The sequence below is a fragment of the Pantherophis guttatus genome, chromosome 1 (genome assembly GCF_059756535.1).
Source record: "Pantherophis guttatus breed Tessera chromosome 1, ASM5975653v1, whole genome shotgun sequence".
Taxonomy (NCBI): Eukaryota; Metazoa; Chordata; class Lepidosauria; order Squamata; family Colubridae; genus Pantherophis; species Pantherophis guttatus.
This window is the reverse complement of record NC_142063.1, coordinates 203,870,255-203,895,796: the sequence shown is the minus strand read 5'-3', so window position 1 is coordinate 203,895,796 and position 25,542 is coordinate 203,870,255. Positions and strand designations below refer to the sequence as shown.

General features: G+C 37.0%; 2 protein-coding genes across 8 annotated transcripts in view; both read right to left on the bottom strand.

Moving 5' to 3' along the window:
* The window catches only part of NEK5 (NIMA related kinase 5), a 33,666-nt gene extending 27,864 nt beyond the window's left edge, over window positions 1-5,802 (bottom strand). For 4 of the 5 annotated variants that reach the window (XM_060689309.2, XM_034432212.3, XM_060689310.2 and 1 more), the window contains exons 1-7: window positions 5,130-5,532; window positions 4,193-4,313; window positions 3,491-3,587; window positions 2,133-2,230; window positions 1,148-1,231; window positions 994-1,064; window positions 423-509 (exon numbers count right to left, since the gene is read on the bottom strand). In XM_060689309.2, the coding sequence (XP_060545292.2) occupies window positions 423-509; window positions 994-1,064; window positions 1,148-1,231; window positions 2,133-2,230; window positions 3,491-3,587; window positions 4,193-4,309 (554 nt within the window). In that variant the 5' untranslated portion in view covers window positions 4,310-4,313; window positions 5,130-5,532. Of the gene's footprint in view, window positions 1-422; window positions 510-993; window positions 1,065-1,147; window positions 1,232-2,132; window positions 2,231-3,490; window positions 3,588-4,192; window positions 4,314-5,129; window positions 5,533-5,686 lie in introns of those variants that run through there. The other variant, XM_034432213.3, reaches the window with a different exon arrangement.
* Window positions 5,803-6,959: 1,157 nt separating this feature from the next.
* On the bottom strand, window positions 6,960-24,530 carry NEK3 (NIMA related kinase 3). Of its 3 annotated transcripts, none has more exons than XM_034432225.2 (14): window positions 23,766-24,530; window positions 21,427-21,621; window positions 20,551-20,644; window positions 20,302-20,399; window positions 18,604-18,687; window positions 17,413-17,480; window positions 17,203-17,289; window positions 15,450-15,504; window positions 14,488-14,688; window positions 12,720-12,822; window positions 11,543-11,647; window positions 9,974-10,108; window positions 8,305-8,425; window positions 6,960-7,393 (listed from the first exon to the last, which is right to left on the bottom strand). In XM_034432225.2, the coding sequence occupies exons 2-14, from the start codon at window positions 21,541-21,543 to the stop codon at window positions 7,285-7,287; spliced, it is 1,377 nt and encodes a 458-aa protein (XP_034288116.2). In that variant the 5' UTR covers window positions 21,544-21,621; window positions 23,766-24,530; the 3' UTR covers window positions 6,960-7,284. The 3 variants fall into 3 exon arrangements, with proteins under 3 accessions (XP_034288116.2, XP_034288117.2, XP_034288118.2); XM_034432226.2 differs by having other exon boundaries at window positions 23,779-24,181; XM_034432227.2 differs by having other exon boundaries at window positions 23,903-24,181.
* Window positions 24,531-25,542: the final 1,012 nt, after the last annotated feature.

Sequence of the window (25,542 nt, the reverse complement as noted above, 5' to 3'; positions counted from 1 at the left end):
TAATGGATTCATTTAACAACTGCCACAGAAAAGGTGGTGAAATCAGATGTAGACAGGTGATGACCTGCTTAATGACTACCATGACTTACAACCAAAATTTTGGCCTCAATAATGGGCATAAGTCAGACTACCTGTTTTTGGTTATGAAAAAGTGGTAACTTCTTCAAAAGGTATAATTAAGCCAGTTATGGCTGCAAACACAATATTATTAAAGCAGCTATTAAGGCCAAATAGGACATTTTAGAACTGCATAAAATTAATGTGTGCTTCACCAGAAAGCTGATATTTTAAGAGTAGATTCTATAGAGAACTTTTCAAAAGTCTGAAGGCAAAGACAGCTTGCAATGTTATTGCTTATATTTATTGCTTTTTTTCAATTCAAGAAGACCTTCAAGAACATAGAGGTATGTTCTGAAACTTACGTTTTATTATTATATGGTTTATTCTCACAGATTTCAGGTGATAGGTAATATGGCGTTCCTACACAGGTACTAGCAAATTCCATCGTGCTAAAGAAAATAGCAAACAAAAAAAGTATTTTTTTCTTTGAAAATAATGTAATTACTGAAGCTATCTAGAGAAATTACAAAAATGTCCATTATTTAGAATGCCCTATATGTTAATCCATGATTATCTGAGATAGCAAGGTCTAATTTACAAATATCAATTAAAAAAAAAAACAGATTCAAACCATGATTTCAAATTCTGGTTTAGAGCATATTAAAGAGTTTCCCAATTTCAAATGTACAGGAAAACCACTTTTGGAAAATGCACTGTTTCTACTTTCTTTTCTCATATACAAAGGGAGCAGAAGGAACTCATAGATGAAATCCCAAATTTTACTGCACTTCTTTTCAATAAAGCTAAGACATTTTGCAAAGTTAAAGTCTGACCAATTCTATGCCCTGTTCACTGGAATTTTAAAGCAAAATAAACTCATCTATTTTTGACTTAATACTAAGGGAATAACATTGTCCATAAAAATATGCTTACTTGTTCAGCATCCTTGCAATCCCAAAATCTCCCAGTTTTGCTGTTATTCCATTTCTGCTAAGAAAAATGTTCTGTGAACAAAATATACCATAATTAAAACTGGATGTGTGTTTTATGTTTCAATGATGAGGCTAAAATTATCTCCCAAAATTACCTGTGTTTTTATGTCTCTGTGCAGAATCTTCCTGTCATGTATATGTTTCAGGCCTAAGGCAATTTGCACAAACCAACCCAAGATCTAAATATAAAGATAAAATATCAATATTTCATACAACACAGTTATTAAAATTTCTTCAAGAATACAGTCTCGGGGATGAAAAAACAGTTCATTATTTTAAATATATACATTCAGAAGTATGACAAAATAGGTCACAGAGTTGTTCAGATCTCAAAGTTAGAACATATTCTCTCTGTGTGTATGTGTATGTAGAGAAAGAGAGTGTGTTTTTATTGTTCAGAACTTTTGAGATTGCTAAACTTGCATACATCAAAAGATTTTAAGCAACCTCTCACTCAGTGGTATTGTTTTGTTTTTCCAAGCTGGCCATTTTGAAGTTTGTTCCTAGAGACTAAAATGCTGCTATATTAGTTTATCCTGGCTTTGAGTCTTGCCTTAAATCCATTAATTCTTTTGTACAAAACATGATATTATAAATCACATTAGAGATAGCACATGTGAAGACACTTCTAATCTTGATACCATCACATGTTCTTCCTGTAAAGTGATCTTGGCTACTCAGAATTGGTTTCAGATGGAGCTGGTAATCCTACTGGAGAGCATCTGGTTGGCCAGGCTGCCTTACCCTTTCATCAGCATTATTTTATTACAAATGAAACACATGTTTGAAGTATGCAACCTTGGAGCTTACCTTAGAAATACCCAGCATTGCCCAAGGTTTTTATCTACTGTATTTGTATAATCATCTTCTATTAATTGTGAATCTGTCCTAAATTTTGGTTTATTTTCCTTTCAGGTAAATACTTATGTGGAATTCTATCTTATTAAAGCATTATTACATGGTAACAAAAAATAAATAAAACACAATATAAGCCAGGATCTCCACTTTGAATACTTTGGTGTGATGAACAGTGAAGGGAATATAAGTAAAGTGAAAATATTCCTCAAATTACAAACTTACCTTATCCTCATCAAACAGCACTCCATATTGCATATTTATTCTCTTCATTAGGTCACCTCCATCGCAATATTCCATCATAATATACAAGTTATTTTTCTCTAAAAACATAATAACTTAGGTTTTGAGTCATTTAAAAAAAGAATACAATATAAAACAAAGCGAGAATCCTGCTGGATTAGATCAAAAGTCCACCTTGTCTAGTATTTTGTGTCCCATCGTGGATGATGATGCAACTGAAAAGCTCACAGGGAGGATATGAAGGAAAAGCCTGCTGCTAATACTAACAGCATATTTTGCATTTGAGGCATGCAACTTTGATTCTGTAATATACATGCTCACACGCATATATTTTCAGAGCTATAGCTGTTTAGTATTTCCCCAAGGTTTCAAATATATTGATCAAAAAGAAACTCAGATCCTAACTATTAAGTGAGAGATCCGGAGAGGACTTTGGACTGTTACTTAGTCAACAGAACTGCTCTGTGATGTGCTTCTTGACCTCCAGCTAAATTGGCTAAATGCCTCTTCCCCAAAGTTAAAAATGACATCTGCTAATATTCTGTATTTAATGTAATAAGGAGCACTTTAATGTTTCCTTTTGCAGGTAGATACCATACTCATCTCCTCAACACTGTTCATGTAAACATACATGGCATTAGGTAACTAGAAGCAAAACAACATATTACTCTACCCCACTGAACTCATATGACTCTTTATTGGTTTATAGGTTATAAAACTAATAGTTAAATAGTTCACCAAGGTGAGCTGAAATCCAACCAAGCAATCTTAACAATGATCATGAATATCACATCAGTCCCCACAGGAAAACAAAAGGAAATTCATACATACATATATAAACTGAAAGAAACAATCTCCAAAACCTGTTTTTTAAAGTTTTGGGCAGAAAGTACTTGTGTGCCTTTCAAAAGATGAAATTTTAGAAGGAGCTATTTATTGTTGCTCTATTCTAAGAGTTAGCCAAAATACAGGTCCTCGACTTATGACCACAACTGAGCCCAAAATTTCTGTTGCTAAGTGAGATATTTGTGAATTTTGCCCCATTTTACAACTTTTCTTGCCACATTTGTTAAGAGAATCACGGCAGTTATTAAGTTAGGAACATGGTTGTTAAATGAATCTGGCTTCCCCATTGACTTTGCTTGTCAGATGGTCACAAAAGGTGACCCCATCATAAATTGCAACTGTCATAAGTGAGAGTTGCTAAGAGTTTGAATTTTGATCACATGATCATGGGAAAAACTGTCATAAGACATTTTAGTGCCCTTGTAACTTAGAATGGTCACTAAATGAACTGCTGTAAATCGAGGACTACCTGTAACTATAGATCAAAATGATACCTTGAAGAGAAGCGTAGAAAGCTACAATATTGGGATGCTTCATCTTGGCTAAAAGAGTTGCTTCTTTTTGAGATGATTCTTTTTCCTTCCTTGGCATCTTTATTTATTTAAAAAGAATGCAACACAAGTTGTTATTATTTATGTGACTTTACAGGAATACCACAAAGATATTTAAAGAATTCTGAACGCTGCTTAGTGTAATTTTCCCTCTGAACAAATCTTATATTTCCAGTAAAGGTTCTTGTTGCTTGGGAATTAATGTGAACTGATTTTTTTATATTAACATCATTTCACAATTAAAAGTTACTAAAAAGTTACTATAACACATTTCATCACTTTCTTTCAACATCCTTTAAGAAATGGACTACTTCCTTAAAGGGCTACATATAATATTTTAAGAACTTTAAATTGTTATGGAACCTCAGAAACAGCAATAGCATTTGGACTAAATAACACACTGAATTCATTATCACAAGCACTCACAGATAAAACAAACTTACTTTCAGTCCTGCAAAGACATTAAAAATACTTCTTCAGAACTTAACCGTAATTCTATGTCAAATATTCAAACAAATTCTAAGCTGTCTAAAATATTGCTAATGATACTGTTGTTGCTATTAGACAGATCTTTCTATCCGATAGCCATCTTCATCTTGGACCAAATATTAACATGCTAGATAAAACTATTATAAAAGATATTACCTTAGTTAAATTGATCTCCTTGATAACACACTGTTGATTATCCTCTTTTTTTCTGGCTAAGAATATTTTGCCAAATGCTCCTTCTCCAATCATTTTAATTATTACATAATTATCCATGATTCTGAGTTTTGGAGAAACATCAAAAATAAAAAGAATGTAGTACTTAATATTTAAACATCAAACTTTTCTTCAAACTGTAACCTTTAATTTTTCATTGTAATTTTTTTTCTTTTTTAAATTTTAATAGTTATTTTTCTTGGTCAGATACTCACAACTGAAAGAGCAGTATCTCTATCCTTTTAAGTGAAGCAGTCACAAAACTAGGAAAATAATCATTTCAGATGAATTATGAAATGTGCATGAAATAACATATGAAATAAGAACATCATGGCTTCAAAATCTAAGGGACTGGTCTGGACAAAACTCAGCAGCACTTTTTCATATGGCTGTTGATAAAAATAGGATTGCCAACATGATTACCAACATCCAATGACGGACATGGCACAAGAAGAAGCAGCAGCATGAAATAACAGAATTCTTGGATTTAGAGGATGAAAGTGTGTTATACGTAAAAATCACTCTGTTTGTAGCCTATGGCTTATTCTAAGTCAGCCTTTCCCAATCTTGTATCCTAGAGATGTTCTTCTAGAGGAGGAGGAGGAGATGATGATAGAAGAATTAATCTGATGGCACCAGGTTGGAAAAGGCAGCTGTCTGATCTGGTGCCATCAAATTAATTAATCTGCTGGCAAATTAATTAATCTGCTAATTAATCTGATGGCATCAGGTTGGAAAAGGCAGCTGTCTGACCTACTAAACAGATCCCTGGTTAGATCCAAATGGATCCAGATAGAAGACAGTTTAGGATCCGCATGCAAGTCCCATGACAGAAGAAAAGCTACAGGCAAACATACTGTATAACAGATCATAACAAGACCTTTGACTGATTATTTAAATTGTTCCTGATTCCTTTCCAAGCAGAGTCAGAATATCTCTAGAAAGTGGGTCCCTTGATCTATTTTCCCTCGAAGTGAGGATCCTAGCAATCCGCCCATCAATGCAGGTGTGAATTCGAGGTGAGTGGCGGTTCTAGCAGACTGATAAATTACTAATCAATTCTCTTGAGGCGCCTTACAAATGGATGCAGGCTACACAACTTTCCACACACTTTACTCAGGAGTAAGCCCCAGTTATCTGTTGAGGTTTGCTTCTGAGTAAACCTACGTCAGTTTGTGCTGACAACCCCATTAAGAGCGAAGCTCAAGGGATCCTTTTTCCCCCGCGGGGAGGCGGGGAATTTCTCAGCATTTCCGCTTCTCCGTTGCCAAGGAAACAGAACCGACGCGCGCGCAGATTCCCTGCCTGCTCGCGCTCCGCAGTTCTTATTTTCTCCGTCATTCACCTGCCGGCGGGATACTTTCCTGCGCCCTTGAGAAACGGGGAAAAGGAAGAATCCTCCAGAACCAAAAATATCACTTATACCGCCTAAATTACCTTAAGTTCCACAGACGGTGGAAGCAGCAGCTTCTTCAGCGCCCGCGGAGGCGTTTTCTTTACACCCCGCCCTATTGTCCGGGTCATGGATCGGTTTCTGCAGCCTTCCGCAATCTGACGCCTTTCAGTGTGTTAAAACTACAGCTCCCATCATCCCTCTAAATTTAGCATGGTTCTATTATATATATATAGCAATCGAAAAGAACTACCAGTAGTATCAGGCTGAAGGATACGTTTGTAAAAAATAGTATCTCTAGTTTGCCTCGTGCTGATCTCCCCCACATTTCCAATTACTTCATAATTTCGTAATAACCACACAGAACAAGAATTTTAAAATGCACAGGGTAGATTGTTGCTTTAGCCAAGCTACAAGGTGAATATCTACTAAAAATTCGATTGGTTCAGTATGAATTTATTCCCAGATAACTGAAGGTCTCATTTCAAACTCTGTGTGAACTTCAGCTGGCAGAATTCTAGTGGATGCTCTGCTTGCCAAGCACCTTCACATCTGGAAGTCATCAAAGCTGGGAGACACTTAAAAAATTTCATCAGAATGTATTTCTTTTAACATCTCAGTAGGTATTCTCGGGGTGGGAACCTCTTGAAGCAAAACATTTTTCAAAAGCTGTAATATTTATTGAAGTTTTACTAGTTTAGAATTTCAATTAATATAAAAAGAATATAATCCCTAAAGTATAATATCCTGTATAAAAAAATATGTATTTTTGTTAAATATTTAATTTGATACATGAAAGCACCCCGCCCCCCAAAAAGAGATTTTTAGCTGTGTCCTTTTCATTGACATCTATTTAGCAGATAACAACCAGTACACTTCAGTCCAAAATTTCAATAAACATATGTACTTTCATATGCAAGATAATGGAGATTCAGATTTTGGGGTCACCTGTAAAATCATTTATACTGAATCTTTTATGTGTCGCATGCTTGAGCCGCTCAGAAATTTCTTTCAATTAGCTGGCATGAAGGGATAACTAGATTCCTTGGCAAAAATCCTGATAGGACACCACTGTAATGGCAGGGTTGTTTGGTGATTATGCTGCTAACATCTATCCTGCTGAGGACCAACTGGCCAAGTCCTTGGGTTTCCTGTTTAGGATAAATATTGCTCTCCAAGCACCAATTCCCTAACTGCATTCAATGAATTAAGTTTATATAACTGATGAATAAGAAGCAGAAATAGATGAAAGACATGGCTCCTGAAATCATAGTAATGAAAGACAAGATTCAAGAAGATATCATTTTGGAAATGAGGAAGAATTGAAATGAGCAGGTTTATTAACAATTGCAAAACATATCTTGCTCTCTATATCTCAGATTGTGCTAATTCTAGTCTGCCCTCTAATATGGTACACTTCTGATTTTGACATATTTCCAATTTTGACAGAATATTTCTATACTGAGTAAAGAATTCTGTGTAAAAAATGCTCATTTTAATATCTTTAAGAAGAACGTAATTGCTATACCTTTTTTACAACAAAAATAACCCAAATTAAATTTGCTTTCTCAAAGAAATATATCTGAAATCATGTGTCAATTAGTTTGTTGCTCCTAGTTTCTGAAATGGTTCAGCAATGTTTTTACACTGATACTGGATTATCTATTTGTACTTCTTTCTTCAGTTCCATTGGTTTGATCATCTTTTGCAATTCAGAAATCCAGTCTGGATCATCTTCTGCTTCAAAATCCCTATGAAAATATAAAGAACAATTAAGAGAGGAAAGGGAGATTATCATTTAAACAAATCCATAACTACTAAATACACATATTTTCTGATTAGAAACCCTCAGGATTTCTAGGCGGTATCTTTACTATTAAAATTATTCTATAAATTCTAAAATTCTTCTGTACAATCTATTCTGTTATCCATTACAGTCAAAATGCATATATAGTATGTGCTTGAAAAACAGAGATTATTTTTCTCTGGGGAAAGTTTTGAATGTCTAAAACAAATATTTATATATTTATGTTCTGTTTAATTTTGCCTATCTGCTTTTTTGAGAACTTTCATTGGTCACACATAAGCTTTATGATTAGAAATAATCTTCAATATTTCTTTTGTAGACAAAGACTACAAGGTATAAATTAGATACTTTTCTGTGCTAGTGGGCTCCTTAAAAATATAGAACAGTAAATTTGTAACAACCACTATGTTCTTACATAAAAGGCAGACTGAGTTCAAATGTCATGCTCCGGTGAGAGCTTAATACACGGTATGACAGATCACTCATGAAGACTTCCAATTTTTCATGTTTTAAGAGAGACTATAATTCCATGAGATTATAATGAAATTCATATATCATAAGATTCAGAATTTGTTCCACATATTACTTGTTATAGTATACCTGCTCCTAAACCAAATTAGGAATGTATCACATTGAGGGACAAGACTTCTGCTGATCGAAACGGAATTGGGGGGCAAAAGGGGGAGAGATAGAATTGGGGGGGATCTGATCTAAAAATAAAACTCTGGGATTTTTCAACCCATAGTTGAAAAATGGCATGAAGTTACAATTGGATTTTTTATGAGACATGTTTACATTGAAGTAGAATAGAAAAGAATTCCAACAATTAGTTTTTCAAACTGTATTTCAACATACGTGTCCTCTTCATCTGATCTAGGTTCAAGTCTCTCTGCATCCTCCATAAAAGTTTCACCATCTGGTTCATCAGATGCGTTGTTCTCTCCTGTAAGTGGTCCTCTCAGTAGGTCATCTGAGGCTTTGATATTTAAAAATCAGTGCAAATATTCAGTGGTTACTTCTATTCCGATATTTTAAAAATCAGTAAGAAAATCAATAAATCTGTGTCTTGTTCCTTATTTTTTTCACATAGCACTTAAGCACAACCTGCAAATTCCCACTGTCTCCTCATCCACCACCAATTTGATTCTCTATTCTCATCAGGAGAAATCAATGACCTCATTAAAAGAAACAACCAAACAAGCACTCTATAGCTAAGGTAACCCTCTCCCACCCACTCTTTACATCTCCCATCCAGAGCATCTATAATCCCCATTGCCTGCAAACCGGTGGTGGTATTCAGCCGGTTCTATCTATCTAGTTTGAATCGGTAGCGGTGGCTGCGGGAGGCTCTGCCCACCTGCCCGGATGTAATCATGTCCCATTTACAGAGGTGAAATGCTCCCAGCTCAGACTGGATCACCCGATCCGGTAGCGATGGTGGCGGGTGGTTCGGAGAACCGATAGCAAAAATCCCTACCCGCCCACGCCCAGCTGAGCTGCGCGATCATCAGAGGCTTTTTTTTTACTTTTAAAAGCATTTTTTCTACAACCTCTTGTAAAACAAATGCTTTTAAAAGGTAAAAAAAAGCCTCTGACAATCACAGCTGAGGAGCGCGACGCTTTTTTAAAAAAAGCAATGCTTTTAAAAGTAAAAAAAAAAAGATTGTGTGCCACAGCTGATCACCCCACCTCCTCCGCGCGCTGTTCTACTTACTGCATGCCTTCTTTTGGCGTGCACTGCGTGCGCGCACCTCACATTTGGTGCGTGGTGCGTACTGTGCATGCGCAGCCAGCGAACCGGTAGTAAACTGGTTCAGATTTCACATCCCATTTATCCACATTTTTGACACTCTGCGCATGCACACTCACATTTGCGAACCGGTAGCGAAGGTAAGTGAATACCACCCCTTCTGCAAACCATACTAAAGCCACCAGCTAACTCTAGCTCCCACTGAGACTCAGCACCAAGGTTTGATCACATCTTATCCTAAAAACCTCAGAAGGTAGTAAGAGCAAGTAGACCAGTTCATTCTGAAACAGCAGGGAAAAGATTGATCATCGTTGCTGCAGCCAAGAGAGTGGCCTTCTGCAGCTCTGCTATAATTGACAAACTACCTAACAGCGAATCTCTGGGCATTCAGGAATAGCTGATAGGTGGCTCTCCTACTGCTCCACTGTGGCCACATTCACTGTTTCCACCACTTTTGCTGCTTTTCCACCACTATAACCTCTATTTGCCATTTTGGAGAATAGCATCCACTGCAGTTGTAAGACCAGTTACTAATTCAGCTGAAATTTCAAAAGATGGTTTCACCTTCCCACTGAAAGTGCCATTGAGAATTCAAAGCCAGAACCCGCAGCAGCTATCCTGGTTCACTGAAGCTTCAGAAACTCTAATTTCCTTTTTTTTAAGACCTTCCCAATCTCCAAACCATGAACATCATATACTAAAAGCACCTATCCATGATCCCATTCTAAGAACTTTGAAGTGAACTTCTCACTATGATGAGAAAAAAAGATTTACCTGCTTTGTAGATAGTGTATGTCTTAAAAGCTAAGTTAACATCAGCATTGTGAAGAATATTCATCAAAGTCTGTGAAGGTTCCTTATTCCACTGTTTACGTTTGACATTTTCATCACATTTTCTCACACAGCCACCTAATTAAAGGAACAGAAATACAATATTACTAGAGAAATTATCCTTTTTTCTATCTCAAACTATAGAACTTAAAATAAACACCTTAAATTATTGCCAGAAACCTTCCAAAAAGAATGTTGTAACACTACATACCATAAATAAATTTAAGACCACAAAAAATGAAACACTTTTTTTTAACCAGTACTTCCCATTTTGGTGGTGGACAAGCAGAACTACATTCAATTTATTTAGCTATTATATGTTTAATGAACCCATGCCAAGGTATAGCTTTGTAGCATGCTTATTTTTTGAAAAACGTACAGTGTAACTTACCCATTACGGGCACACTTAATTCACTATCCTAAATTCATTGTTCTAAATCATATGCTTTAGCATCTTTAAAATTAAGTAAGTATCAGTATATCACACAGAAAGATTTTGAGCAGAGAAAATCTGAGGACTGTATATGTCACTCCAATCTGACCCCTCCTCCAAAAAACCCAAAATGAAATAAATCAACGTATGATGCAGCTCTATGGCATAGATGTTGAAACTGCAGTTATAAATGTACAACTACTGTGTGTAATGATGTTTTCTTACTATTTGCTTTCAATCACAAATGTTTGAAAAGCATTAATGGGCTCTTGGATAATGTACGTTGTTCAAGCAGACTCCCCTTTTAATGCTTAGTGTTGAACCGCCAAGAGACTACTTATGGTCTGTGGTGAGATAGTCAATCTAAATAATCATTAAGATCTTGCTTGTAACACATCTCTCAGTGAAGCCCAATTCAAGATTTTTACACACAGAGAATGACCTGGGTCTCCCCTATCTACTATCCACAGTATATATCACCAAAAAGGGATAGCAACCATCAACCTCAGTTTAGAACAAACCCAATCTTTCTGAAGTCTTCGGGAATTACCATCTCTACCCTACTCTTAGTTTCTGCCCTCCCAAAAAGATGCCAAAAGCAGCAGAGAAGTTGGAAAGAAATGACACTAAAGCAAGCAAATCATAAACCCACCTAGATTTGGGAAGACAGCATCAATTTAAAACTGACATGGTTTTCTGGAGTCAATTTCTAGTACCATTCCCACCACTCTGATGTCTGGCATCATTCTCCCAGATCGGGGCAAAAACTGTTTCCAGATAAATTAATAAAACATTCTGGACAACCTAAATGCAGAATTATCTAATTAATCAAACAGAACTCTTTTCTCCCTCTGGTTTCCCCTCACACCCTTAAAACAGTATCCTTTTGTCCCAGCTTTTTTAATAATTTGTAGATTTAGGATTTTTTACCCAAATTGGTTTGTAGAACCAATTTCTTTTTCCACATGCTGCACACTGACATAAAAAATATACACGCCAAAAATGGCAATTCCAGTAGAGCAAGTATCTCTAATGGCATATAATATAAAATATGCAAATAAAGATGCATATTATCTTACCTGTGTCCTCCTTGGTTGCAATACTGGAAGAAAGTAAAGGTGCATTTTCTAAAATTTTGATCACTGTACTGCATCTTCCTTTTTCCCATTTTTGTCTATGAAGTTCTGGGAAAAAAACAATACAGTATTTGGGAAAATCTTTTAAAAGAAATGTTTTAGGAAAATTTGGTAGAATCCTCAAATATTCACTAACTCCAATAATCAATACAGTATTTTCTATGGCTGAAATGTGGTTAAACCCTTGAAAAAGAATGATTTTGCAGAAAGAACAGTGATTTTTTTTTCATATTAATCCTTATTTCCTATCAACCTACTTCTAAGGCAGAGGTACCTCCAGCATCCTATTTGTGGACCAGGATCCAGTATCTTGCCATCAACTAGAAACAAAATGGCCAAATTTTGTGTGTAATTTTAGGCATAATGATAATGATAGCACTGTCTCCCTCTCCCATTTCTGCCTTTAAAATCTAAAGCACAAAAAGGAGCCAAAAGTATCAGCCTGACAATTTGTGATGGCATCCAAGACATCCCTAACCCAACCCTAATATTGTTGAAGTTGTTCTTATCTGTACTAAATGATTCAGACTTTCAAGAATATATTGGAAAAGCACAGATATCTTCAGGAAGTAAAGAAGAAATTCCTGTTGAGTAATCTTTGGCTCACACAATCCAGATTTTATCTTCTATAACCCTTCCGTAATGAAAAAAGTTTTAAACATTCAAATATAAGAAAGTAAAGACTATTGCAGGATCCAATCTGGGTCAGTCAGTGGGACCAGAGTTTTAGTCTTCCGAGCTTTCAGATTAGTGCTCGAGCCCATCCTCAGGGAACTTCTCTCTAGCAGAAGTTGGAAAATCTGGGTCTGGAACCCAAACTGGATTCTGCAACATCATCCTGGGACACATATATTCGCCTTAATTCATAAGCAAAGACTGTATTTGGAACCTTGAGGAAAAGGTGTTTGAAAAAATCTCCACTATGATATACATACCAATCTTCTTTATTGTTTGAAAGTGCAATCCTACTCAGAAGCAAGTCATGCCGAATTTTGATAAGCATTCCTAGGACTGCATTGTCAGAAAAGCTTTAATCATCTACACTGGTGGTGTAAGCCACACAACCTTATGAAAACTAATCTCAGACCATGGTCTCCAAACAGATCATTTCTGAATATACCTTTTTGATCCACACTTGTTTTCTTCAATTCCATTTCACTGAAGTTCTTGGATATGACTTCTGTTTCTGAATTCTTGCTTCCTGCATACGTACCATCCTCCTTCTTAAGATTAAGATATCATTATTAACTGAACAACCTAAATAAAGTTGAAAGTCATACTATACTCAATATTATATGAGTAAGCATCCATTTACATAAAAGGACGTTCCTATGCTCTTATGTTCACTCCATATATGGTCACTATATTTGCTCAGGACGATCCTTAAAACTCTTGAGCAGGTGTAAAAGCTGCATATGAATAAGACAAGGGGAAAAAATATCTACTCTCAGGAAAATCAGGAAAGAAAAATATGTTCTGTTGGAAAAAGTCATTTAAATACATCCCTTTTTTATCAGGGAAAAAAATTAAACACATTTCTGAATACCAACTATTTAGTAATTAAACTGTATGCTGTCAAACACAAAAGAGTCTTGATCTCGAATGCCAAGTGACATTCACTGTAAAAAAGAATGATTTGGTTTAAGGAAAGGACGTGCCAGAAGTACTGTTGGAGAAAGGCAAAGACTGATTGAACATAAAAGTCCATATTCAGGATTATCCTGTGGTGATTACAATGGTGAATAGTTACCCACCAGTCCAGTTTAAGATGCTATGATCTTGCTGGGGGGCGGGGTGTGTGTGTGGAGGCAGGAGAGATGGGTTACAGAAACAGCCTAGTTTTAGGGTGGATTCAGTATGGAGATGGCATTAGTCACATTGCTGATGGCATCTGATGACGCTGGAATGGTGGTATGTCCATCCTCGTGATTTCTCAGTGGCTTTCAATATCCTCAATCACAGTTCTGCATCAGCTACATGGTTTGGGAATTATGGGCAGCACATCATAATGGTTTTCTTTCTTGGTGGTCAATTCCAGTCAGTGTAAGCAAGTGGGAGAAGTCTCAGAATGAGCCCCTTATCTGTAGGATGCCTCAAAGCTTGATACACTCTCGCCTATTAACTTCTATAGGAAAACCCTGGGAGAGGTCATCTGTTAGTTTGGGGGCTGCTATCATCAATATGTGGATGACACCAATTGTTCACCTTGATCTTGGGCAGGCCAAGTGCTGCCATCAATGTCCTATATCTGAAGACTGTGTGGGTCCAGATGTAGAGACACAGACATGCTCAAGATTGCAAAAACAAAATGGCTGTGGATTTTTGCCCCCCTCCTCCCAAATCTGAAGACTTTTTATTTTTAGATTGGGATTGAGTTGCACTTCCCCATTTAAGACTGCTGTCCAATCTGGAGTTAACTCACAGTTCCTGCACAAAGATCAGGTGGTAGCTGTGGCGAACAGGGCCTCAGCCCAACTACAACCAGTGCATCAGATATGCTTGTTTCTAGATTGGGAGGCTCTTCAAACAGTAACCCATATACAAGTCACCTCACAGTTAGACTAATGTAATGCAATCCATGTGGGACTGTTCTTGGAGACTTCATGGAAACTACAGCTGGTTCATTTTGCAGTGGAATGGGTAATTTGGGCATGCCTTGATATGCCCATGTGATACCTTTGGGGAAGAAACTTGGAGAGAGGAAATCATACAAAGACAGTGCTTCCTTAACTCACATTTTTGGGAATGACTGTGGCAACTGTTTCTGCCAATGAAAAGCTGTACCTTTCTAAAGAGCCGTCACTAGGTACAGCAAGTGTGCCCACATGAGACATGAAGCACCATTCCTATTTCTGACCCAAATGCAATATTCATTTGTATGCTATTACCTCTGGAAATGAAGATTGTCCAATACATTTTGCCAGGCACTTTCTTGCAAGAATTGTACTAGCTGATGGACGGTACTTGGGATTCATCTTGAACATCTGCTTTATCAAATAGTGAAGTTCATAGCTATAGTGTGATGGAAGTGGATTGTAGTATCCTTTACATGTCTTAAGTATAAGATGTTTCCAACTCTTAGCCTGAAACTAAATTTAACAAATACAGGAAAAACATACAGCTTAGTAGTAGTAACATTTTTAGTTTATTAAAAACTCTATAAAAATTCATTCATATCATCTTTGCACAATTTATGTGAATGATTTAACAGTGCATGATACATCAGAAGTAAGAATTCTATTGTCAGGAATAAAGGCAGGGTGACAGAAACCAGTGATTCCTAAGCTTGGGCAAACCATTGTATCAACATCACCCAGAAGCCTTTCATAGCCTTGAGTATCCAGAAAGCCAGGAATTCTTAATTTTTAAATGAAATTAATATTTAAATTAATGAGAGTCCTAATTTTTGGACTACAGACCTGTGCAGCACATGGGTTTAAAAAGCTGTTCCTGCAATTGGCAGATATTTTCTGTTATTTGATTTCATTCTTCTCAAAAATAAAAAAACAATCTAGCTGTTTCAGACCAATGAGATTTCTGCTCAGAAACATTCTGAATGTGGGATTTAGTCTCTGGGGAGTTAAGATTTGTTTTTGTCTCTGACATGAAACCTGACACTTATGATATTCTGTATTTTTTGCTTTTCAATCTCACTTATTTCCTTGCATGTTTACTATGTGGCCTATAGGGCTAATTATTAGTGTCATTAAATTGAGCTATATTATGTTGTTCTATACACATTCTAGTATGTATGTGTTACAAAATTAAAGTATTGCTAACTGGGGAGAGGGTACACACACATAGGAACTGCATCATTTCCTGGAAATAAAACATTAAAAAAAATACTCACTGGATGTTTTAAGGTGCACAGCTCATATAAAACACAGCCCAGAGACCAAATATCACTAGAAAAGCAAGATTTAAATATGTTAGCTTAAGATCACAGTTAATATGACATTTGCTAAAAATAAGTTATGTGGGTTTTTTCTTTCTTTTTTGTTCCCAAGGTGCTGCATGAGGAATTAAAAATAGCCATGTTAAATAGAATGTCGGGTACTGCAAAAACATGTATTGTAGTGTGAGGCAGTTCTTCCTAATTGTTGTAATCACAACAGGAGTTTAATATAACAAAATAAAGAATTGTAGGAAGCAGGGTTGCTGAACTTTCCCCCCTCTAAACGCTAATGAGGAGAAACTAGAAGAGAAACGATAAAGCGTTGTGAAGCAGAAAACAGAAGGAAATTGTTAAATAGCTCTTGGACCCTACCAAAATGTTATGTCTGTTTTTCTCCAATAGCAAATCAACATGTTATATGTTGAAATTAAAATGCAACTAGACACGATGACAAATGAGTTCAATCCTGATCCTGCCAACAGAACAAGATTGAGCTAATTTAAAGGACAGCATGGGGCAGGTGAAGAGAAAATCTTATCTTGTTCCGTTTCTTACTAGAACGTCAGTTTCCTTTGATTTACTGTTAATGCTACTATTTTCAATCAGAGTTCTTCCTGAGAGAGACTGTGATTTTTTGGGGGGTGGGTGGGATGAATAAGTATAATTTTAATCTTGCAGCCAACATTCCAAATAGTAATCTTTGAGTTTTTGTACTCTACTGTAGTTTTCTCCTGTGCTATGGATTCTTTTATTGGCAGCCTAGACTCTTAAATGTAGGAAAGGAAGGTTGCTATTAGATTGATTGATTGATTGATTGATTGATTGATTGATTGATTCTCTTATTTAGAGGATCACTTGATTATGGTCACTTGGTGGAATCAAGTCAAACCTGTTATTATGGTCACTAATTAAAAGGTTGTAACACAACAAAGGTTAATAGATGGAGAGAAAAACTCAAAATATTAAAGAACAAACTTGCTAAATGGCTTCTCCAAAGAGGAGTTCCTATTTATAGGCTGTAAACATGCACTTAGTAATTTAAACAACATATTAAAACTCAGACAGTCCAACAGGATCTGTCTGCTCCACCCAAGAATGTTTTCTTGAGCAGTCAGACCAGGGGTGAAATCCAGCAGGTTCTGGAGAACCAGTAGCGGAAATTTTGAGTAGTTCGGAGAACCGGCAAATGCCACCTCTGGCTGGCCCCAGAATGAGGTGCGAATGGAGATTTTGCAATATCCTTCCCACAGGAGTGGGGAAGGAATGGAGATTTTGCAGCATCCTTCCCCTCCCACGCCCACCAAGCCAGTAGCAAAAAAAATTGAATTTCACCAATGAGTCAGATCCCACTTCACATAAGCAAGATACATATATAACCATTTCTAAATTTTGGAGGGCACTAATTCTAACATACTATAAGGATCCCTCCAGATTTGAGGTTATTAAAACCTGCCTTATGAAGTTTATCTTTTGCATGGAATACATTCCCCCTACTTACATTATTTAAAAAATATTTTAAAGAAAATTTATTTTTTAAGTTCTATCAGTTATTCCTTGCCACAAGTGCATAAAATATTTAGTTTTGAATCATGTTTGTAAATTGAGTAATATTCTCAAATTGTGAGCACTATATACAATTTTTCCATTAGTTCTCCAATATTATAGAGTTTTAAAATCAAGATTCTTATAGACTTTGATTAATTCTTACCTTTTATTGTTGTATGGCATATTCTCCCAAATTTCTGGAGGCACATAGTAAGGGGTTCCTACATATGAACAAGCATATGCCATGGGGCTAGTCCAAAAACAAATATAAATGTTAGTGATGAACGGATGAATATTCGAACAGCAACCAGTTATTAGATATTTTTTTTAAAAGTCAAAACAAATTTCTAGACACAATTTGACATATACTTGCTTTTTAAGAAGAACTGCAGATCCAAAGTCTCCCAGTTTTATTTTTCCATTTTGTGTGAGAAATACATTCTATATTTGAAACAGAAATAAGATGGATTTCATTCTCTATACAGTGTATTTTCATTTCTATTTACAGCATCAGCCCTATTTAATGACCCTATTAATAGTATATACTATGTTTAATTCCATGTTCTAGAGATTAAGGATCAATAATTATAATTAATGTTTTTCATTATTATGGTTCATCATACAGAATGAATCAATCAGATGTTTAGCCTGGATCTGACATTTTTATCCATCCATTGAGTCCTTTCCAAGGCCCTCAGCTAGACAGTTTATGTTGTTTGATGCTGAAGATATTGTTGCAGAATGGAAACTGATCCAAGTGAAGCTGCCTTTTGCAATTGACTGACTCATTTTGTCAATGTCAATGGCTCCAGATGTTTTGGGATTGCACCCAAGATGCCCTTGCTTTCTTCTTCCTCTTACTACTATTATATCCAAATATTAATCACGATGTCCCAACTCAGCTTAAATGGAAACTTCCCTTAGTAAATCACATTAAAAGAATTACCTTATTTCAGATGATGAGTCTGACACAAATGGACTTCAAATAATCTCTATACTTATCTCATTGGATAAAGCACATACTTCCATTTGACTGTGAGCTTGGACTCAAACAAGACAGATAGGCCATTCTGGAGGCTGGGGGCACATTTAGCATTTTGAGACCATGTTCAGGGAGCATGCTTAATGAATAGTTGCCTATTTTAGAATATCTGCCACAGTGGATATAACCAGTAATAATACACTCATTTATGAGAAAGTAACCAGCTCTCTGCACTACTACACCAATTGGAATTTTATAGGGCATGGATCACTCTGATATTAGAGGCTTGTACCTTGATATGCAGTATGAAAACTACAATTTATTTCCATTAATGTAATATTTTATTTAAGTTAAGTCAATAAGATAGTCCAGTGAGCATGAAAGAGTTGCCTTGGAACATACTTTGTTATTGGTATGTGAGTGGTTTCATAAAAACAGGAATACATATAAATATTTGTATGTATTTAAAGTAATACTAAACTGACATTTATAGTACAGATAGTTTTATAGTTCTCAGCTTTCTAAACAGGAAATGCCTGGTAGTAATTTTATAGTAAAACCTACTGAGGAGATTCCAATTACCTTTGATTTGATGTCTCTGTGCAATATATGTTTCTCATGAATATAATTTACACCCAAACATATCTGCGCAAACCATTTAAGTATCTGTGAGAGAGACAAAATACAGCAAATGAAAATGAACTGAACTGTAAAAGAATATTGGTCAATAGCCATACAATTAGATACAATATGTGAAATCAAGCAAGTACTTCAAAATATTCTACTGTTAATCTGCATTAGTATTGTGAATACTACTAATTCATTCTTAGTTTATATATGAACCTGGTTAGTCTCAAAGAAATTTTATATTGGATTAATATGAGCTACTTGAAACATGTTCCACCATAGAAATGATACTTTACTGCATCTAAAAAGGTTTAATTAAACCCTTATTCAAACCTGAAATCAAAAGAAGTGTATATTGATACCATCTACAGCAGGGTCCCCACCGGGTACCGGGCCACGGCATGCCAGAAACCAGTTCACGCAACAAGCAAACCTCCATCCATGGGATGCAGGCAGCACATGAAACCACACCCCCTCCAGTCTACGGAAAAACCTCTCTCCGTGGAACCAGTCCCTGGTGCCCAAAAGGTTGAGGGCCACTGATCTACAGGATGTAAAGTATATTTCCAGATTCTAAAGGATGAAAACAGTCCTTTATCTTTTACAAATACAGCCATGCAAAATATGTACAAAGAAGAAAATATAGTTTTGAAGTGATTTATTCTTTAAACACCCCTCCTGCACGAGCTGCACTGGCTCCCAGTGGTCTTCCGGGTGCGATTCAAGGTGTTGGTTACCACCTTTAAAGTGCTCCATGGCATAGGACCCGGGTATCTTCGAGACCGACTTCTGCCACCAATAGCTTCCCACCGGCCAGTTCGCTCCCACAGAGAGGGTCTCCTCAGGGTGCCATCGGCCAAGTTATGTCGGCTGGCGACACCCAGGGGGAGGGCCTTCTCTGTGGGAGCCCCAGCCCTGTGGAATGAACTGCCCCCGGAAATACGTAAGATCTCCGACCTCCGGGTGTTTCGTTGCGCATTGAAGACCCTGTTGTTCCACCAGGCCGGGCTATCAACATAATGATTTTAAAATTGGGGTATTTTAAATTTTTGGGGTTTTAAACCGGCCAAATCTATTTAATTATTTTAAATTTTAATCATTGTTGTGTCTTGTGTTTTTAAATTGGCTGTACACCATCCTGAGTCCTTCGGGAGAAGGGCGGTATAGAAATAAAATTATTATTATTATTATTATTATTTTACTTTTCAAAATGAAAAATTATAAATTTTGCCTGATCTGCTATATTGGTGTCACTGTATAAAGAGAACTGTATTTATCTGCAGAAGCTAAAATTCAGGAATTTGGAGCACCTTTCCAGACTAACAAATTTTACCTGATAAAGGGATCCATGGCTCTCAAAAATTGATGCCATTTAATAATGGTTAATTGGAAAAGCTGATACCAAATTCCCGATTTTGGGCTATAAGCGGCACAATCATGATAAGGTTATCCCTTTTACTTTGTACTTTATATTCTTTGTATTTAGCTCCACTTTAAAAACATTTTTGGTCTACTGCTATGATTACAACAATAAATCAAGGGGTGCTAATAAAGGACAGACTATTTCTCTACAGCCTATTAACACCTCTCCCAACATTCATCAAAGTCTCCCGTCTCAATTATATAAAAATTTGAATATATTTGAATTCTTACTGTATCTTCAGGAAACAATTTCCCCTTCTGAAATTTAATCTTTTGTAGGAGATCTCCACCATCACAATATTCCATCACTATATGCAGATGTCCATCAGCTAATTTTTAAACAATTTTCAAAATCATTAGTATTAAATCAAGTGAAATGTAACAAACAGTAAACATCAAGAAGATGAAAAGACATTTGCAATTCAGCAAATTGATTAATGTAATTATAATATGTAACATTATTAAAATGCACATATTTACCTTCAAAGGAGTCTGCATACATCACAATATTTGGGTGATTCATTTTAGCCAATATTATAGATTCATTCCAGGACTTTTCTATATTGAAGACAGACTAAAAATATATTACTTGTAAGTAAAAATAGATAACTCATTGTTTTATACCTTCCTTATTGTATTTCTTGCTTTTGCTCATCAAAGTATCAAAGGCTTAATATTTATGAATATAGTAAAATAATATTTTTAAACAAAAATAAGCATCCTTCAAAATAAATTTATACAAGCAAGAAGAAAAAAATCACAAAGACCCAAACATTCCATTTAGCAATCGGTATATAAAATTAAACAAAAATTTGATAAAGAGCAAATGAAAATGTTATTTAACAAGATATTGCCACCAGAACAGAGAAAGTCAGAGAGCAGAGCAATTTCTTGAGGTAACAAGGCCACCAGGGCAGGGCACCAGTAATGCAAAAGTTGTCTTATTATTTATCATCAATCAAATCTCTGAAGGCAATGGTAGTTGTTAAATGGGGATCAGGTAATTATAAAGGTTTCATTTCAAATGAAACTGAGAACTCCCGGGACATAAATTATAATTATAATCTCTAGGTATCCTGGGCTTGGTTTGGGCACAATCTTATACCAGAAATTATTAGATTAACTTGCTACCATAATCCCTGTAGGTAGCATTCTTTAAGCAAAGGTACCTGGATGGAAGTTATTCTTGTTGGACAAGCAACAAGAATAATTAATGAATAGTGGTTCCACAGATATCTTGATCCTGAACCAGTTTTAAGGATAACAATAAACACTTTGAATTGCACCTGAAAGCCAATTGACAAGTATTGCAATGCTCTAACTAGTGGGATTAGAGTTAGGGAAAGAAGTAGTTACCTTGGGAAGTCTTATCTCTTTCATTGCATATTTCTGTCTTGTGCTTTTATGCTGAACTAAGAGGACTCTACCAAATGATCCTTCTCCAAGTTCCATTAGTACATTGTAATTCTCCATGATAATCAAACCACTTCAGTTTTTGCAGGTGTCTTCAGAAAGCTCAGCAGGTTCAATGTTTCCTTTCACCAAAATTTCCTAGTAACAAGTATCAAAATAATAAAAGACATGGTTGATTATCGATTCATCTTTATGCTATACTCCATTTCTCTCTCTCCAACTTCAAAACTAAAAGCTTTGCAAATTATTAAAGTACCGTATTTATATATTTATATGTATAACCGGTAATTACGGTATCCAATTTAGCCATTTTTCCAATCTGCTAACTGAAGACCTCTGGATAATTAACATAATGCAGGTCTCTTTATTTAACTCTACACTCTTTGAATTAGTGGTGACTAATGAAGTGGTGACTCATAATTGATAGTGATTTGTTCAAACATATATAAATGAAATATGACAGAAAAGAACTCCTCTACCACCAACCAGAATAATCTCTAGACATCAGATTTCGAAAGGATACATTAGACAGCTATTACAGTGTCTATAACACATAAAAAATATTAATTCGTTTTTCCATTCTTGCGCGTATAGTATCCTAGCTGCAGTAGTGATGTGGAGGATCAAGTACCATTTTTCCTTAGTTATTTTGTCTGGTTTCATTCCTAATAAAAGTCTCTGGTTTCAGCTCTATATTATATCCTGTAATTTCCACTATCCAGTTCCGAACCTTGGATCAATATTTGCCTGCTTTGGGGCACGTCCACCATTGGTGGTAGTACGTCCCACTACCATTCCCACACTTCCAGCATGCTGGGGAAACTCCCAGGAACATTCTTGCGATTCTTGCCAGGGGAATATGCCAACAATAGACCATTTTATAAATATTTTCCTTGTAGCAGGTTGACAAAGTAAATTGATTTGGAAAATTACAGAATGCGCAGAGGCAGACCGGTTAACGAAATTACTTAGGAACCAAAAAGATTCTGATTATTACAAATGTTGGAATTCATGGTATAATTGGGTGAAAGAAAAGAGAGCGAATTGAAATGGATTGTATTAGTGGTATAGGCGCATATTTGTATACGTTAGTTGCAATAACCTTGTATGTATATATGTAAAGTATTGTATTTTTAAAAATGAAAATAAACTTTGTAAAAAACATATAAAAATACGTTATTGTTATCAATCATGTCCCAATATCTGGTGCAAGTACCTGGTGACATTACATCACCATTTTCCTGCTTTATACTCTCATCTATATGTAAGGAAATTTCAATATTGGTCAACTTCAGTGAATGATCCCAATTAATCCCCTTCTTGGGCAACATTCAATCTACTTCTAATTATGTTTCTGTTTCTTCATCCAACTCTGATAGATCAAGGAAATAATTTTGGGGCATTATGCTTGTGTTCAGCCATAATGATTAAACTGTCAAACCCATATCAATCATGTCTCTACGTAGTCCTTGACTTACGACCACAACTGGAACTAGCAAGATGGTTGTTAAGTGAGTTGTGCCCAATTTTACCACTTTTTTGCTATGGTTGTTAAGCGAATCACATGGTCATTAAGCGAATCCAACTCCCCGCATTGACTATGTTGTCAAACGCTGGCTGGAAAAGTCGTAAATGATGATCACATGACCCCAGGACAATGCAACTGTCATAAATACAGGCTTGGTGGCCAAGCACCCAAGTTGTGATCCACCCCAAAGGCAGCAGTTACAGTACATCAAGAAAATGAAAGACACAGGGTTGACCAACATAGGCAGGGTGAAATCCAGCAGGTTCTAACAGGTTCTGGAAAACTGGTAGCGGAAATTTTGAGCAGTTCGGAGAACCGGCAAATACCACCTCTGGCTGGCCCCAGGAGTGGGGAAGGAATGGAGATTTTGCAATATCCTTCCCCCAGGAGTGGGGAAGGAATGGAGATTTTGCAATATCCTTCCCCCAGGAGTGGGGAGGGAATGGAGATATTTCAGTATCCCTGGAGTGGGGTGGGAATGGAGATTTTGCAATATCCTTCCCCCAGGAGTGGGGAGGGAATGGAGATTTTGCAGTATCCCTGGAGTGGGATGGGAATGGAGATTTTGCAGTATCCTTCCCCTGCCACGCCCACAAAACCGGTAATAAAAAATTTGGATTTCACCAACTGAGCATAGGGCATTTTTTTCAGCGCCGCAGGCACACAAACACAGAGGATTTCAGACTTAGTTTAGTTCTACAAGAGCAAGGAGACTATCATTAATCGCGTTTTTCATCCTCAATAAGAGACATACCGGCCCGGAATACCTTCGCTGGCTTGGGAGGCAAAGGACACGAATTTTTCCAACGCCCTTTCAGGCGCGGGAGGGCGGAGGCTGAACGTCGTGAAGAAACCTCAAACCCGTCCCTACATCCAGCCAGCAATTCTCACCCTACATCCAGCAAATCCCGTTCGGGGAAGCCAGTTCCGTTGAGGGGAGAAAAGGAGCTTCCCGCCCCCCTTTTGACTGAGACAGCCGTAAAGTAGGGATCCTCTTCTTGCTAGTATACTTTAGATGCACGCAAGCGGCTCGCAATGGGCCTCTCTCTTACGACGCCCGCCGTTCTCCGGCGGCCTACCGAGACGCTGCAAATTCGGATCGAGCGACTCTTGCCCTTCTCGGCTCAGCCAGGTCAGCGGCGTAGAGAAAGTACAGAGGGTGGAGACAATGGTCCCGAAGGGCGTGGTTTCGATGGAAAGCGCAAAGCTTTCTTTTGCACGGGGGGTAGATCAACGCCGGTGGAAGGTAGATTTTTAGTTTCCTCCGAGTAGATTTTCTTCCAGGGATCCCTTTAGAAGTGATTTTGATGATGGGCTTCTTGGTAAGCTCATGAACTACTAGAGACTGTTGCTGCCCACGGGGTTGTGTGTTAATGGAGCCCGTTTCAAACAGAGGGAGATCAAGTGCTGGGAATAAAAGGAGGGGGTTCTGGGTTTGAACTGCGCCCCCCCCTTCCCCAAATACACACACCAAAATCCTGCTATGCTGCTTCATCGGACTGGTGGTGGGAATGTTCCCGAGTCTGTGCCAAGACAATATATGCCACGAAGTCACCCAAGGCATGAAGGTCATCTCCAGCTGCCCCAGTTGCATTGGGCAGTCATATGGGAAGGAGCTGGAGGCAGAGGGGTCACAATGGCAAAAGCTCACACTTTGCACAAGCAGTGGTTTCTACCAAAAATAAATAACTAAATGGACAATATGAAGTGACTGACAAAGTGAGATTGGATGATGAGCCTCACAGGTCAGATCATGCCCAATATGCAATTGAGGAAAAGCTGAATATCTTTTGGAGCATTAAGGTAACGGCGCTAATGGCATGACGAGATTAAAACCCTGAGGATGTCTGCTTGTTGATGTTGCCATACAGTAAAAGACCATCAAAGTTGCAAAGACAAAATTACAATGAGAACATGGGGAAGCTCAACACAATGAAAGATGACATGATTACACATTGAATCTTAGGCATCAATAAACTGAAATGGTCTGGTATCGGGTAGTTTCAAATTAGCCGACGGTACTGTTTTATTTATTTATTTTATTTTTATTAGATTTATATACCGCCCTACTCCCGAAGGACTCCCGAAGGAGGTGAACAGGCACAAAATAAAATACATAGATACAAAAGTTAAAAAACATAATTAAAACCAGATTAAATAATTTAGCCCGAGACAATTAAAAAATCCCAATAATTTAAAACAGATTAAAATTTCGATTTAAAAGAATTTTAAAACAGGGGAGAAAATTAGGCCAGGCCGGCTTGCTGGAATAGGAGAGTTTTAAGAGCACGGCAGAAAGTGCACAGATTCGGGATCCTCCGTATCTCTGGGGGGAGCTCATTCCAGATAGTGGGTGCCCCCACAGAGAAGACCCTCCCCCTGGGGGCCGCCAGTCAACATTGTTTAGCTGACGGCACCCAGAGGAGCCCCTCTCTATGAGAGCGTACAGGCCGGTGGGAGGCTGCTTGTGGTAGTAGGCAGTCCTGAATTTTACAATTCAGGATATGAAAAACAAAGGAATTTCATTGCTT

What these genes read in the sequence shown, in the direction of transcription:
- NEK3 (XM_034432225.2), bottom strand. Translation starts at nt 21,543, where the DNA reads ATGGAGAATTACAATGTACTAATGGAACTTGGAGAAGGATCATTTGGT. An exon ending in AAGAGATAAGACTTCCCAAG is followed by an intron (nt 20,645 to 21,426) that starts GTAACTACTTCT and finishes ATATATTTTTAG; the next exon opens with TCTGTCTTCAATATAGAAAA. An exon ending in AACAAGTGTGGATCAAAAAG is followed by an intron (nt 11,648 to 12,719) that starts GTATATTCAGAA and finishes TTTTTTTCCCAG; the next exon opens with AACTTCATAGACAAAAATGG.